The 14360-nt window shown below is 37.6% G+C and overlaps 1 protein-coding gene and 1 long non-coding RNA gene across 3 annotated transcripts in view; one reads left to right on the forward strand and one right to left on the reverse strand.

The window, feature by feature from the left end:
* The window catches only part of LYVE1 (lymphatic vessel endothelial hyaluronan receptor 1), a 17312-nt gene extending 11617 nt beyond the window's left edge, over positions 1–5695 (forward strand). Inside the window, exons 4-6 of the mRNA XM_006763466.2 lie at positions 2741–3049; positions 3662–3740; positions 4273–5695. Coding sequence (XP_006763529.1) covers positions 2741–3049; positions 3662–3740; positions 4273–4459 — 575 coding nt within the window. The 3' untranslated portion in view covers positions 4460–5695. The remainder of the gene's footprint in view (positions 1–2740; positions 3050–3661; positions 3741–4272) is intronic.
* The window catches only part of LOC102773063, a 160267-nt gene that overhangs the window by 141199 nt on the left and 4708 nt on the right, over positions 1–14360 (reverse strand). The gene's annotated exons all lie outside the window — the stretch shown is intronic.

Here is a 14360-nt window from a genome sequence, read left to right on the forward strand (position 1 = left end):
ATTTAAATCTCAAATCATGTTACTTCCCTGTAGCACCTTCCATGGTGATAACTGCACATCAGTAACACAGGCCTGGAATGGCTCCTGGGCATCAATATTTCTTTAAGGCTCACAAGATGAGTCTAACCCACAACCAGGGTGAGAATCACTTTTCCCCAGAAGGTCTCCAAGATCTAAATTCCAGGATTCCAGACACTTCTGGATTTCCCTATTTCCATGCAACTGCATTCCTTCTTTGCTACTGGATTGTACTCTCTGCTCTCTGTATTTCATCTTCCACTGCCTCCACTAATGATGATGTTACTCCTCTGCTCCATAACCCTGGATAACTTCCCATCTGAGAATACGATGTAAACTATAAAGTCTTTTGCACATAAAAGTGGGCATGTATGGTCAACTTGTATATCAGTTGAGAACTTTTGTATATCGGTTTGTAGATCCCAGTCAAAAATTCCTGCTCCTAAGAATAAATTCCAAATTCTTTAACATGACCATTATGAATCCAAACTATCTTCCCACTCTCATCCCTTGCTTGCGGTCTTCCATGCTGCCAATCATACACACACACTGTGCTCCAGCCACACTGTGCTCCTCCTTTTTCTAACGTAGTTACACTTTCAAATTTCTGGATTCTTGGATCATGCTCATTCCTATTGACTAGGATATTCTATTCCCCGTTTCATACTAGATGAGTTGCTCCTCAGTTCCAGCCCTTCTGGCTTTTATTCTTCCCATCACACACGCCGAGTCCATTCAACTTCAGGCTCTTGAACTTCCTGTTCTCTTTACTTGCAATTCTTTTGTCCTAGATCTTCAAGGACTGGCTACTTTTTAATCATTCAGGTCTCTCAGCTTAAGTATCACCTCCACAAAGAGGTTTTCTCTTATCACCCTATCCAGAGTATCTATGTCCCCCATTCCCCACTCCTTCCAGTTTAATCTTCATCCTGCTCAATTATCTTCTCAACATTTACCATCCTTTGACATTGCTGGCTTTTTAAAAAAATTATTATCTCTAGCCTTCCAATAGCATATAAGGCCCTTACAAGCAGGGATTTTTGTCTTTTTTATTACACCATGTCCTTAGTGATTAGAACAGTGTCTGCACAAAGTTGAAGCTCAATAAATATTTGTTGAATGAATATATTAATCCTCCACACTCAGCCCAAATGCCATATTCTCTGTGAATCCCCAGTGATCTCCCCCTATCCTTATCAAAATACTTTGTCCTCCCAAAAACAGGAACCATGCCTTATTTGTCTCTATATTTTCAGTTCCCAACACAGTATATTGTGCTCAGTAGTTTTTTACCCCTGATACTTTTAAAAATATTCATTTTCTGAGGGAAGAACTCAGCATCACTCAAAAATAGAAAATATAGCTGAAAGTTCAGGGCAGAGAAAGTCAAAGATGATGTCGATGTGAATAGAGGTCTTTTCAAAGGAAAATTAATAGCATAAAATTCTGCCTGAATGTATGTGTAGTCCAATGTTTTATCAGTACTGTAGTATCCATGACCTTGACAGATAAATTATTTAATTTTCAAAAATAAATGGAATGACTTTTCTTCACAGCTAACATTCTAGTTAATGCTACCTCCTGCCACAAATAACTAGAGATTTTAAATAGGTGCAAATTCATATTAAAATATATTCATGGCTCTGCCATCTACTAGCTCTGTGACTCTGGGCAAGCCATTTAATTTCTCTGAACTCAGTTTCCTTCTATAATAATGAGGGTTTGATAAAATTTTTAAATGAAGTGCTAGGGGCCTCAGAGCAAGATGCTTAATAAATGTAGTTTCCTATCTACCGCATTCAACAGATTGAAAAGCAAACCTATATCTCTCCCTTACCTCTTCCCCTCCCTCCCTTTTTTGAAAATATATTTTTATTGATTTCAGAGAGGAAAGGAGAGGGAGATAGAAACATCAACGGTAAGAAAGAAACATTGATCAGCTGCCTCCTGTATGTCCCATACTGGCAATTGAACCCGCAACCCAGGTATGTGCCCTGACTGGGAATTGAACTGTGACCTCCTAGCTCATAGGTCAATGCTCAACCACTGAGCCATGCCCCCAGGGCCCCCTCCCCATTTTTGATGAGCACAGAGAAATCTGGTTTTAATAGATCTTTGTCCTGAAGTGGTCTCCCTATCTACTCCTTCCTTTTGCTTTTCCTTCCTTGCTTTATTCATCCAATATTGAGCATGTTTTTTGCCAGGTACAGTGTGCATATAATGATGACCAAGACAGACCAGCGGGGAGGAGTGTAATGAGAACCATGACAAAGGACATACAAGGAGGCCAATCTAGTCATCAAGTCTGCCTAAGAAAGTGTTCAATCTGAGACCTGATGGACAAGTAAAAGTTAGCTAACTAAAGAGGGGCAACGAGTCTTACTGTTGAAGAAAGCATCAAGGTCAAAGGCTTGTAAGAAATGTGAGAGAAAGCATATCAAAGAACTGAAGGAATTTCAGTATGATAGGAGGAATGACAGAAAGACTGATCAGATGAGGCTGGTCATGTCAGCAGGACCAAATCATGGAGGGCCTTATAGGCCATGCAGTACAGGCAGCCACTGAAGGATTCTAAGGAAGTGATATGATGAGATTTGCATTTTTGGAAAACCATTCCAGCTATAGTATAAGGAGTCTGGAGGGGAGTAAGACTACAGGCAGGAAGACCAGTTAAGAGGCTATTACAATATTTTCTTCTTATTTCATTTCTTCTTCCCTACAGATACTTGGATTAACTCATGCTCTCCACAAATTACTACCACCAAAGATCCCATATTCAACACTCAAACTGCAGCATACATACCAGAAATGAATGATACTGACACCATACACTCAGCATTGTCTACTGATACACTGTACTCTACTACAACTCTTTCTGCCCCTACTCGGGCTCAGGCTACCATTTCTCCACGAAAAACAAAATTAATTTGCATAACAGAAGTTTTTATAGAAACTACCACCACATCTACAGAAACTGAATCACCTATTGAATATAAAACAGCATTCAAGAATGAAGATGTTGGATTTGGAGGTAAAGCTTCCTGTGTCTGCAATGTGTGTGTGTGTGTGTAACAGATAATACATAGAAACTAGCTGTCTCTAGATCGGTTGCTCAGGACCTGCCAAATACAAATAAAAGCTTAATGCAAACTCAACTTTAGATATAGAGCACTAATAAACTGTAATGATTAAACTAAAAATGGTGAGTACAAAATAGTTTCACTTTTCAAACTCAACTTTAAAAAATAAATTACTATCTATGAATGTGTAGAAGTTCTTTTTAAACTATAAACCTTAGAGGCATATGATTAGAGATTTGCTTTTCTTATTTAAAAGTAAGGGTCTTATACTTAATTAGCTCCAAACTTATCATCTCAAGGCCACAGAGAAAAAATGGTCTCTTTCTGTCATATTGCAACTTAGAGAATAGAAAGTGTATGAGAGGCAGGGCCAAGGGTTCTATAGGTGAGAAGCAAAGAAGCAGATGTCGACCCAACATCCTAAGTGGCCCCTGTGTGGTCACAGAGAAGGCCTTTCTCCTTCACTGTCCGTGTCTCGCTAACAGGTAACGATGAAGGTTAGAAGAGCAGTGCGCAACAATGTAAAGTGAAGGACCAACAAGCCATGTTTCTGTTTCCTCCAGGTGTTCCCACGGCTCTGCTAGTGCTTGCACTCCTCTTCTTTGCCGCTGCAGCTGGTCTCGCCGTTTGCTACGTCAAAAGGTGGAGTTATCGGAATATCATTTACCTTGTAATCTTTGTTGTATCTTATGCTTTTCCAAACTTGTTATCCATATTTTCCTGGTCAAAATGGAGATGACAGTTCTCTTATACTATAAATTTTCTCTCTCACCTCACCTCTCCCCCCTACCACACAGTCTTTCCTACTAAATCAGCACATGCATATTAGCCAGCCTTTAAATAAAGGTTATTGGCTGTCCCTTTGAAAATAAATAAATAAAAGATTGACATCTAGGGGAAAATGTATATGCTTTATTTGATTTTCAATTCTTTGCTTTTGGTGGGAGAGTTGTGAGGTAAGCCCAAAGGTTGGCCTGTGAACTTACTATCCAATCTAAATGAATCCATTAGAATGGGAATGTGTTCATGTATTTGAGTGTGCATGTGTTAGCATCTCTCAGCAATAAAGTACCTAGTGTGCTGTGCCAATATGGCCACCACAGGCGAAGTGTTAGCTATTGTTATAGGTGTTACAGAGAAGCCTCTCACTTTAATTTCATGTTTATGCCTACAGGTATGTAAAGGCCTTCCCTTTTACAAACAAGAACCAGCAGAAGGAAATGATTGAAACCAAAGTAGTGAAGGAGGAAAAGGCTGATGATGGCAACCCTGGTGAGAACTCAAAGAAAATAGATAAAAAGCCAGAAGAGCCCAACAGTCCACCCAAAACTACAGTGCGGTGCATGGAAGCTGAAGTTTAAAGAGAAAAAAAATGAGAGCACACGCCTGAGGCTGATTTCTTTCCTGACACATATCCTGGCTCCAGATGGGGAAACGAAAGGGGCTAAAGGACCGAACAAGAAAGTCCAGCCTTGCTTCCTAACTGGAATCAACTCAGGGCTATCTTTGGACTATGTAGGTAATGAAACCAAAGTGAATTCCTGTTTTACTGCAATCCTTGCTGAACCCTATCCTCCTGCCTCCAAAGCTTCCCACAGCTTTTCTAGCCTCGTTATGTCCTAATAATATCCCAGTGGGAGAATGGAGCTAACAAAGTACAAGGATCTGAAACAGCTAATCTGAACACATTTGTAAAGAGACCTCTCAGCTGGCTGAGAACAGGTGAGTTGAGAGCCAAGAAACCACCAAAACCAAGGCTTTCTCTATTGACTCCACAGCCCAGATCCCTATTTCAGCTCTGAAAGGGAAACATTTATACCACCTGGCATATCCTTCTGAGCCAGGCAAGAGCAAAAGAAGGAAGGAAAAGTTTAGTAACTGAAAGCCATAAAGATTCCCGTGACTTGAGACCTGATCTCTGTAAAGCCAAAATAAACAGAGGAAAATAATGAGACTGAGGATATTGACAGCAATTATCAGCAGAGACTACAAATACAGAGAGGGTCAAAGTATTCATCTCTGAATAATTGGAGTTGGAATCACTTTTCAGAACATACACACATTTTCTTTTCCTGCTGCTATTTTCTGTAGAAAAATATACTTTTGCAAGAAACCAAAAAAAAATCTCTTAGAAATTTCTATTTTTATCTGAGTGATAGATATTATTACTGAGGAAAATTACTGTGATAAAAAGCAATGAAGTTTAACAAACATTTGCTGAATATCTGCTATATATCAGGTATTGTGCAAGGTATTACATTCTGTAATTGAACAGTATTCATCAAAAGATTGCACACAGTATAATAATGTCTGGAAGTTAATTGTTTTGTTTTGATATCCCTAGCTTATCCTCTTTTAAAACTAATTTTTCTGCTGAGACTAACCTAATAATTATTTCCTCTAATATGATAACCATTAGGACCTTAATTTATTATTAACATACTTAAAAAATACATTACCTTTATAAAATAATACACATTTTTAATGTCATTAAAAAATGTATCACTAGCTCTCCATTTTCCAGCAAGAAAAACCTGAGAAGTGCAGAAATATTTATAAATATTTGTGCCAAAAATAAAAAGTATTTAGAAAACTTCTTTGCTCTCTTATTTACATAGATATAACTTTCATGCAAAATAAAATTTGTCTGTTGTTTGCAAAAGTAAGAGACAACTATGGTTGTTGGACTACCAACAATTGTAAAACCAATAATATATACATCACCATGTGGGACTGTTCTTGCTTCATATGGTCTTAATTTTTAAAATTTTTATGTATTGATTTGAGAAAGAGGAAGGGGGGAGAACGGAGGGAGGGAGGGATGGAGGGAGGGAGGGAGGGGGAGAGAGAGACAGACAGACAGAGAGAGAGAGATGGATTTGTTGTTCCACTCATTTATGCATTCATTTGTTGCTTCTTGTATGTGTCCTGACCAGGGCTTGAAACTGCAACCTTGGCATATCAGGACAATGCTCTAACCAATTGAACTACCCAGACAGGGCAATATCAGTTTAATTTTAAGTTGATCAAGTAAACACACACACACAAACACAAGTCCTTTTCTTGTGATTCAGATCCTACATTCCAATCCATTTCAGAGTTCACAGGAAGTGAAAGATTCAAGATAGCCCATTTGTCTTTTTATCCTCTAGTTTTATGTCTTCCCCTCTCTAGTTTTCCCTTCTGAGACTATTAATTTCTTCCCCTCACAAGTGACCCCATAGCATCATGATTCTTTTATCTCAGAGGCCATAACTGGTTGGCATACTCTTTTTTGGTTGGCCCACAGAGTATTATCTTAATTTTTTGTTTAATTGCCAAGACTTAAAAATCAGGAATTTAAAATTTTTAAATATTGTTTTTCTTTTTTTAAAAAAAATATATTGTTTTTCTTGATGACTTTCTTTGGATATAAATTGTAGCTGTGAACAAGCCAGAAGAATGTGCAAAGGCTATTGTACTTGAACTCGAATCTCTGAGGTGGCCATCAACTCACCTCTGTGAGCAATCTTATATTAATATTTGTTTTAATACAGAAACTTCAGTGTGTTTTGGATTGTGGTCAAGTCAAAGAAAGTTGAGCTCACTCAGCAACCACAAAGTCAATAAATATTGGCAAAAATTTTGGTTCCTTGGTCTCTGGATTTTTATTTTAGTCTCCAAAGTCTAGGGTGGTTTCTTGGCAATCTGGAATTCTGCATACCAAATACTATAATTATCTAGAAATTAGAACCCTTTGGGGACATTTCTAAGACTTTTATTTATTGCTACTCAATTGTTATTTTATTTGGGTTTAGTCTTTATCTAAGTTGAAGACATTTTTCTGTGATCAAAATAAGACAAAATTAAAAGTAAAATCACTATGAATATCAAAAGACCAAATAGAATACTCCTTTGTGTATATTAATTTACCTGTGAAGATTATAGTTTCAGCAAAAGTCAACATCACAAATAATAGTAATAACAAACACGTTATGAAACTTTATAAAATATAGTGTCATAAAATATTTTAAAAACATGTTTTATTATATATATGTATATATACTTATTAAAGATATACTACAAGTAGAAGAATACAACAGAAACTTCAATATAGTAGAGGTATAAGGAAGAGGTGTCTACATCTGAAGATCCAGCATGGAAAATATGTCTGGGTAGCACACCTGGAAAGGAATGTGGGGTGAGGTATATGCTGCTAGGAGACATCAGAAATGATGTAAACTCATCACGGGTATTGACTAGTGTCTGGGCAGAGACAAGAGGCAAACATGATCCTAATTTAAACTAAAATATGGCTTTGTCTACAGGGGATCTTGCCTTTGTCTGAAACTCCAATGCAGGTAGATTAGGTATATGTTTCGGTCAAAATGCAGGCTACCCAGCTTACTTACAATACCACTTCAGTAAGTAAGCTGGGTAGCCTGCATCTGCATGGAGGGAAACAGTCATGTGGTGGTAACCAGAGCTGAAGAACACTTCAAACTTTAATGTAAGTAAGAGAATATTCCCACCCTTGCTCCCACTTCTACATTCCTCTTACTAATAACCCCTTCAATACATCCCCTTGGAAGAGGGATTGCTAACCTCATTGATAAAGGCCAAGACTCTACTAGACTACATATCACTGGTGGGTGGAGTTTTTCTAGCTTAAAACTCAGTACCCATTCCTGGCACTCAATTGCCTAATCCTGGCAAGGCCTGGTCCCTAGAGACATGGTAACCATCCTCATCCATCACTTTCACTTTACATATGTAGTTGGATAAGTGGACTTGTGGCTCCTGTAGCATCATTCTCTTTCTGGATCCTACTTGGGCCTTCAGGCTTGAGCTCTATGCTCAAAAGAGGTTCCACAGAGAGCCCTGCACTGGTGGTAATTGGCTGAGAGCAATAAAATGTAAGTGGGAGCAGAAATAACTATCCTTCTTACACTGTCTATATACTTCCTTTATTCTCTTTTCCCAGAGTGATGACTTGGGAAGCACCAATATAACTTGCATTTCTCTGTACCTGTTAAGGAACAATCCTGTTACTTGAAAAAAAAAAAAAAGTAACCTGGAAGGTTACAAAATTCTCCAGGCACTGCCTCTCCGCCAGGTACTGTTGCAGTTGCTGTTGCCTGACACCAGTGCTGATGCACTGGAATCCTCCAAGAAGCAAAGCTAAGAAATGTTTGATATGCTTGCCGGATTTAGCAAAACAAACACCAGGAAGTCCAATTAAATTTTAATTTCAGGTAAACAACAAATACTGTAAGTATGTCCCATATAGTTGTGTGAAGTGATATTTGGGGCATACTTATACTAAAAAATTTTTTGTCGTTTACCTGAAATTCAATTTAACTGGGTGCCATGTATTTTATCTAGCAACATTAGTGTAGAACTAGAGGAGAACTAGTTAGTTATCTCAAAGCAGTATTTACCATAATCTAAGATACTGTCTTTTTAGTGCAGAAAGCTTTTGCACTTTTTATTACCATCCCTCTATAAATCTGACTCAGACTTGATTCCATGGGAATTGGTTCATGGACAAAATCTACTCAAAATCACCTCACTCCAGCCTACACCCCCTCCCATGACTAAGACTTTATGACCTGGTCATTCATAATTACCTGACTTCTTTTTCCCTTCAGATGAAAGCAATAGAAGGGAAGGTTTTCCCTAAAACATATTGAAACATAGTATAAAATCCCCTATAATCAAAACAACATAGTACTAGTATATGAAAAGAAGACCAATGTAACAGAATAGACATCTCACAAATAAGTCTAAATGCATCTGAGAAATTTAATACATGTTAAATGGGAACCAATAAGATGGGGAAAGATAGACTAAATGATTTTGGAACAACTGGAAAACTATTTAGTAAAAAGGACACAATCAGATCTACCTTTGATATAATATGCCAGAATAAATTCCAGATAATCAAAGATTTAAATGTAATAAACAAAACCTTATAACTACTAGAAGAAAATATGGGTGAATTCCTTTCTAACCTGAAGTGAGGAAAATCTTCCTAACTATTCTGATGCAGAATCCAGAAACAATAAAGATATGATTTGGTATCTTTATTGATACTAGACTACATACATACTTTGATGAATTTGACTATATAAAAATTTAAAAGTTTGTATGGCTAAAAATCCTCATTAAACAAAGTCAAAAGACAAATGATAAACTTGGAAAAGGTATCTGCAGTTTAAAACACAAAGGGCTAATATCTATATATATAAAAGCCTAATAAGCAAAGTGTCCCCTTGGGAGTTTGACCAGGAGACTGGGAGTTCAATTGCTCGCTATGATGTGCACTGACCATCAGAGGGTGGTGCGGAACCAAGGAAGGCCCCAGGCAGCAGCCAGAAGGAAGGTCATGGCTGGCAACCAGAAGGCCCTGATTGGTCCTGATCGTTGGACAAGCCTAGGGACCCTACCCGTGCATGAATTTTGAGCACCAGGCCTCTAGCATTTAATAAACAAGAGCTCTTAAACATTAAAAGACCATTAACCAAATGGGGAAAACAGATAAAGGTAAGAAGAGACAACTCACAACAAAAATGAAAATGGTATATAAATAATTTATAAGATGCTCAGTAACACTCATAATAAGAAAAATTAAAATTCATGCCTGGCTTAATGGTTAAGCATCTACCTATGAACCAGGAGGTCATGGTTGGATTCCTGGTCAGGACACATGCCGGGGTTGCAGGCTTGGTCCCCAGTGGGGGGTATGCAGGAGGCAGCCAATCAATGATTCTCTCTCATCATTGACGTTGACGTTGCTCTCTCTCTCTCCCTTCCTCTCTGAAATCAATAAAAAATATATTTAAAAAAATTAAAACTACTCTCTAATATACCATTTCTATCAGATTGTCACAAACCCAAAAATATAGGATTTTGAATGGTTTTGCTCAGTGGTTAGGCCTGAAGGGTCGTAGATTTGATTCCTGGTTAAGGGCATGTGCCTGGGTTGCAGGTTCCCCAGCCCCAGTGGGGGTAGGTTGTTTGGTCAGGAAGAGAAACTAATGTGTCTCTGATGTGTCTCTTATGTCAATGTTTTTCTCTCTTTCTCCTCCCCTCCTCCCTCCCTCCCTTTCACTCTCTCTCTCTAGAAATCAATGAAAAAAATATCCATGGATGAGGATTTTTTTTAAAATTAAGAAGTAATCCCTACAAATAAAAATTAAAAAAAAAACCTGAGAAACTACTAAAAGAAAACTATTTCAAGGGACTAGAGCAGCCGTGGGCAAACTACGACCCGTTTGAAATGAATAAAACTAAAAAAAAAAAAGACCATACCCTTTTATGTAATGATGTTTACTTTGAATTTATATTAGTTCACACAAACACTCCATCCATGCTTTTGTTCCGGCCCTCTGGTCCAGTTTAAGAACCCATTGTGGCCCTCGAGTCAAAAAGTTTGCCCACCCCTGGACTAGAGCATAGTATTTTGACTCTACATCCTTAGTGATATATATTCTAAGAACACAGCAGTGAGAATATGTAAACTTCATTTGGTAATCTAATAGTCAATAGTAACATTGGAATTTGGTCATTTGAATCTATATTCCATACCTTAAAATGTAATAATTTATTAACTTTATTAAGATTTAAGATTTTCAATGTAAGATAAAAGAGATACAAGTATAACATCAAAGTTAGATTTAAAGTCTTATAATATTACATTTAAATTAGGAACATCAGTACAAGCTCTAGATTGTTATTTTCAAACATTTATAGTCCCTAGCTCTGTCCACTGAAAAGAACTAGAAGTAGTGACAATCCAATAGCTATGTCTACATTTGGCAAGCAAATTGTGGTCTCTAAATACCATTGCCCAGTGAAAGGATCCAAAATTCCTTAGAAGAATGGCTAGTTCCAGGTCTACAGCAGGAAATTTAGACAATAAGCCAAGGACGGGAACACAAGGAAGCTATCCAAGTCTTGTGAAAAAGACAATATGATGTGGCTACTCTTGGCCAAAGATGGGACTATATAAACATCAAAAATAATAGTAAGTGCAATTGATCAAATATATAAAATCAACGAATTTGTAATTATACTAAAAGTTAAAATTCCACATGTTGTATATGACTGCATATAAAAAGAATCTGGCATTTCTCCTGCCCTTCCTGACGGCTTGCCCTACAGATTTCCAATTTGCCTTGCAGCCCCCACAACTGAGTAAACCAACTCCTTGCAAGAAATGTCTTGGCACATATTTCCTACTTATCTGTTTGTTGAACTTTAACATACCCAAATTTCTACAATAGCATGAAAAAAGGAGGAAAGGGGGACTGCTCTAAATTAAAAGACTTGAAATATGACAAATGCAATGAGAGGATCTTGTTTGGATCCTAATTCAAAACAAATTAGTACAAATTAACTAACTATAAAAAGATGATCTTTAGATAATCTTGGAAATATAATCGTGGATTGACTGCTTCTAGTCCTTGTTTTCCATGTAGCAGAGGGATAAACTGACCTAGGTTTTGCTCTTTTGTGGTAGTGGTCATTTCCCATTGGTCCAAACATCTGGGAACTGGTGGATAGCTCCCAGGATTGGAGCAAGTACATACTCTCTCTGTTCTTGAGCTTTCTCACTTCATTTCCTCTGGCCCTGTTAGTACTCATTGATCTTTCTTTTGTACATAGTAATGGTAAGGTCTGAGTCTTGTATTTGCATGAGGAGAAACATGACTTCTTTGTTCTGCAGTTATTAGGCATAGCTGGCTTAGGAAAAACCAGATGTCCAGATGGACTAATTGATAGTAATTAAACATTAGTGTGAAAGGGAACTGACAGCTAGAAGAAAGAATGCTAACTTGTCTCCTTGCCAAAAAAGGTCATCAGGGCAGTGGATTCCTCTGGATTCAGTAAGGTAGAAAAGTGTTCAAAGGAAAATCAGATAATGGCAGGGGCGTTGTTGACAGGAATATGGGAATTCCTGAGGTCAGCTGAGATGGCTAAGGCAGGGAGGAAGTTAGCCTAAGGTGGGTGAAGATGAGAAAGAGTTGTGCTGAGATCAGTGACCATAGAACATAGCAATGAAGGATTGTGGGGGGCTGGCCTGAACTGACATGATAACAATGAGGGTAGGTAATATACAGAACCGACTCTCTCTAAGATCCAGATACATCTTTGGGGAAATGGTGTGGTCAAATCATTCATTTAAAATGGGTTCTCAAAGACTGGGATCCAGTCTGTTTACCTGCTCTGGCCTAATATTGAACACCAGCACCCTTATGGTGTAGATTTAGTGAAAATATTTTAAGTTGTTTGGTCAGGTAGCAAAATACAAGATGAACTGACTAAATACAATTCATTATAAGTTCATCAGCTAAGATATTATTATACTAACCTATTATGAAGTAACATGGACTTAGGCTGAGATGACAGTATGGAATGGACAAGAATGGGTTGAACCCAATAGTAGAAATATAGCGCAGTAACTAAAACCTGAGGTAGGTTCTGAAGTCAGACAGTGGATGTGAGTCCCTCCTCTGTAGTTCATGAACTACATGAACTTGGGCAAATTATTTCACCTCTCTAGAACCGCTTTCTCTTCTGTAAAATTAAGATGTTAGTATCTATTTTTAACACCTATCTTTTAGGACCAGGGTGAGGCTTACAAAATATAATAAATACAGGACATTTAACAGTGCCTAGCACACACTAAGAAATTTTTTAAAAGAATAAAAAAATTAAGCAAGGAGAAATTTTAAACAAAGTATAGGACACCATGACAGAATGCTTGAGGAGACAGAAATATCTTCATGATTTAGCCTGGGAGACCAGAAGAATACTGAAGCCACTATGATATGGAAATTGTGGAAATCAGGTGCCATTACTGTGACATTCATTCCTATGGGAGATATTCTATGTAAGTATGGAAGTACAGGACTGGAACACCAATGGAAGAAAACAACTGTCAACGCTGATTTGGGAATCATCTGAATACAGGTGATAACTGAAGTTATGAGTGCATGAGCTCTCCAAATGTGTAAATAAAAGCAGAGGACGGAGGACGGATCTTGAGTAGAAGCAGCCAGAAAGGAGAATTCTGGAAGATGATGAAGCCTTAACTTTCACTGTAAGTGACCAGCTGTTCCCTCATATTCTACACAAATAGAACGAAACACAATATCGTATTGAGGAAAAGTACCAGACTAGTGGCCAGGAAATCAGGATCCTAACCCAGTTTAATTAACTTGCTCTGCAGTCCTTAGATGAACTACTTTTCATTAGATCTCAGCTTCTCATCTATAAAAGAAGAATGCTGGACTAGATGATTTATTAGTTCTTTCAACTTTATGATTTTTACATCAGGAAGTTAAAAATATTTACAATCCATAATCACTAAAAGCCACCTCATACATTCCCACAGTCCTGTCACAGATGTTTAGTGACCTTACAAAAAGCAGGAGGCATTGAACATACTTTCCTAGAAAAATATTTCAAAAGTCTCTCAGATTTTCCTGGTCTTCACTACAGAACTGTGTTTACTACGATTTTATTGAAGCCTCTGCATTTTAACTGGAAAATACCTATGTAAACTGAATACACATTACAAATGGCAAGATTCATTATAAAAGGATCCTTCTTATAAAACAATTAACTTAGAGGTTCCTTCTTTCATAACTCTTACTATTTATATTTATGGTATCCTACAAACATTTTTCCTACTTTTTTAATACATAAAAAAATAAAGGTTTCCTTACCCTGCTACAAAATAACTTCATGATAAGAATTCCAGAGAGAATTTTTAATCTCTTTTACTATGGTTTTTAAGATAATCCTTATTACTGTCTTATTGTTTTACATTGTAATTCATTATGCTTGTGCAAACGTAAGAAAAAAGCTGTAGAGATGGAAGGAATTATCTAGAGATATCAATAATTATACTAATTTAAATTAAATAGTCTTACAGTCTCTCCTATAGTTCATTCCTCATTACATTCTCCATCTACACTAATAAAAGAGAAACATGGTAATTGGCGTACGACTGCTACCCTTCCCATTGGCTAATCAGCGAGATATGCAAATTAATTGGCAGCCAAGATGGCGGCCGGCAGCCAGGCAGCTGATGCGAACAGGGAGGCTTGCTTGCTTCAAAGACGGAGGACTCCAACGTTCCCCGCCTGACTTGCCGGCCTCTCAGCTGCAACTCTAAGTAACTACGTTGCAAATATAGAAGCTAAAAAAACCCAGAAACCTGCTTTACTCAGCGGGGCTTCAGCCAGCCGGACTGCAACATTGTATCAAATA

Source organism: Myotis davidii, unplaced genomic scaffold (assembly GCF_000327345.1).
Source record: "Myotis davidii unplaced genomic scaffold, ASM32734v1 scaffold118, whole genome shotgun sequence".
Classification (NCBI taxonomy): domain Eukaryota; kingdom Metazoa; phylum Chordata; class Mammalia; order Chiroptera; family Vespertilionidae; genus Myotis; species Myotis davidii.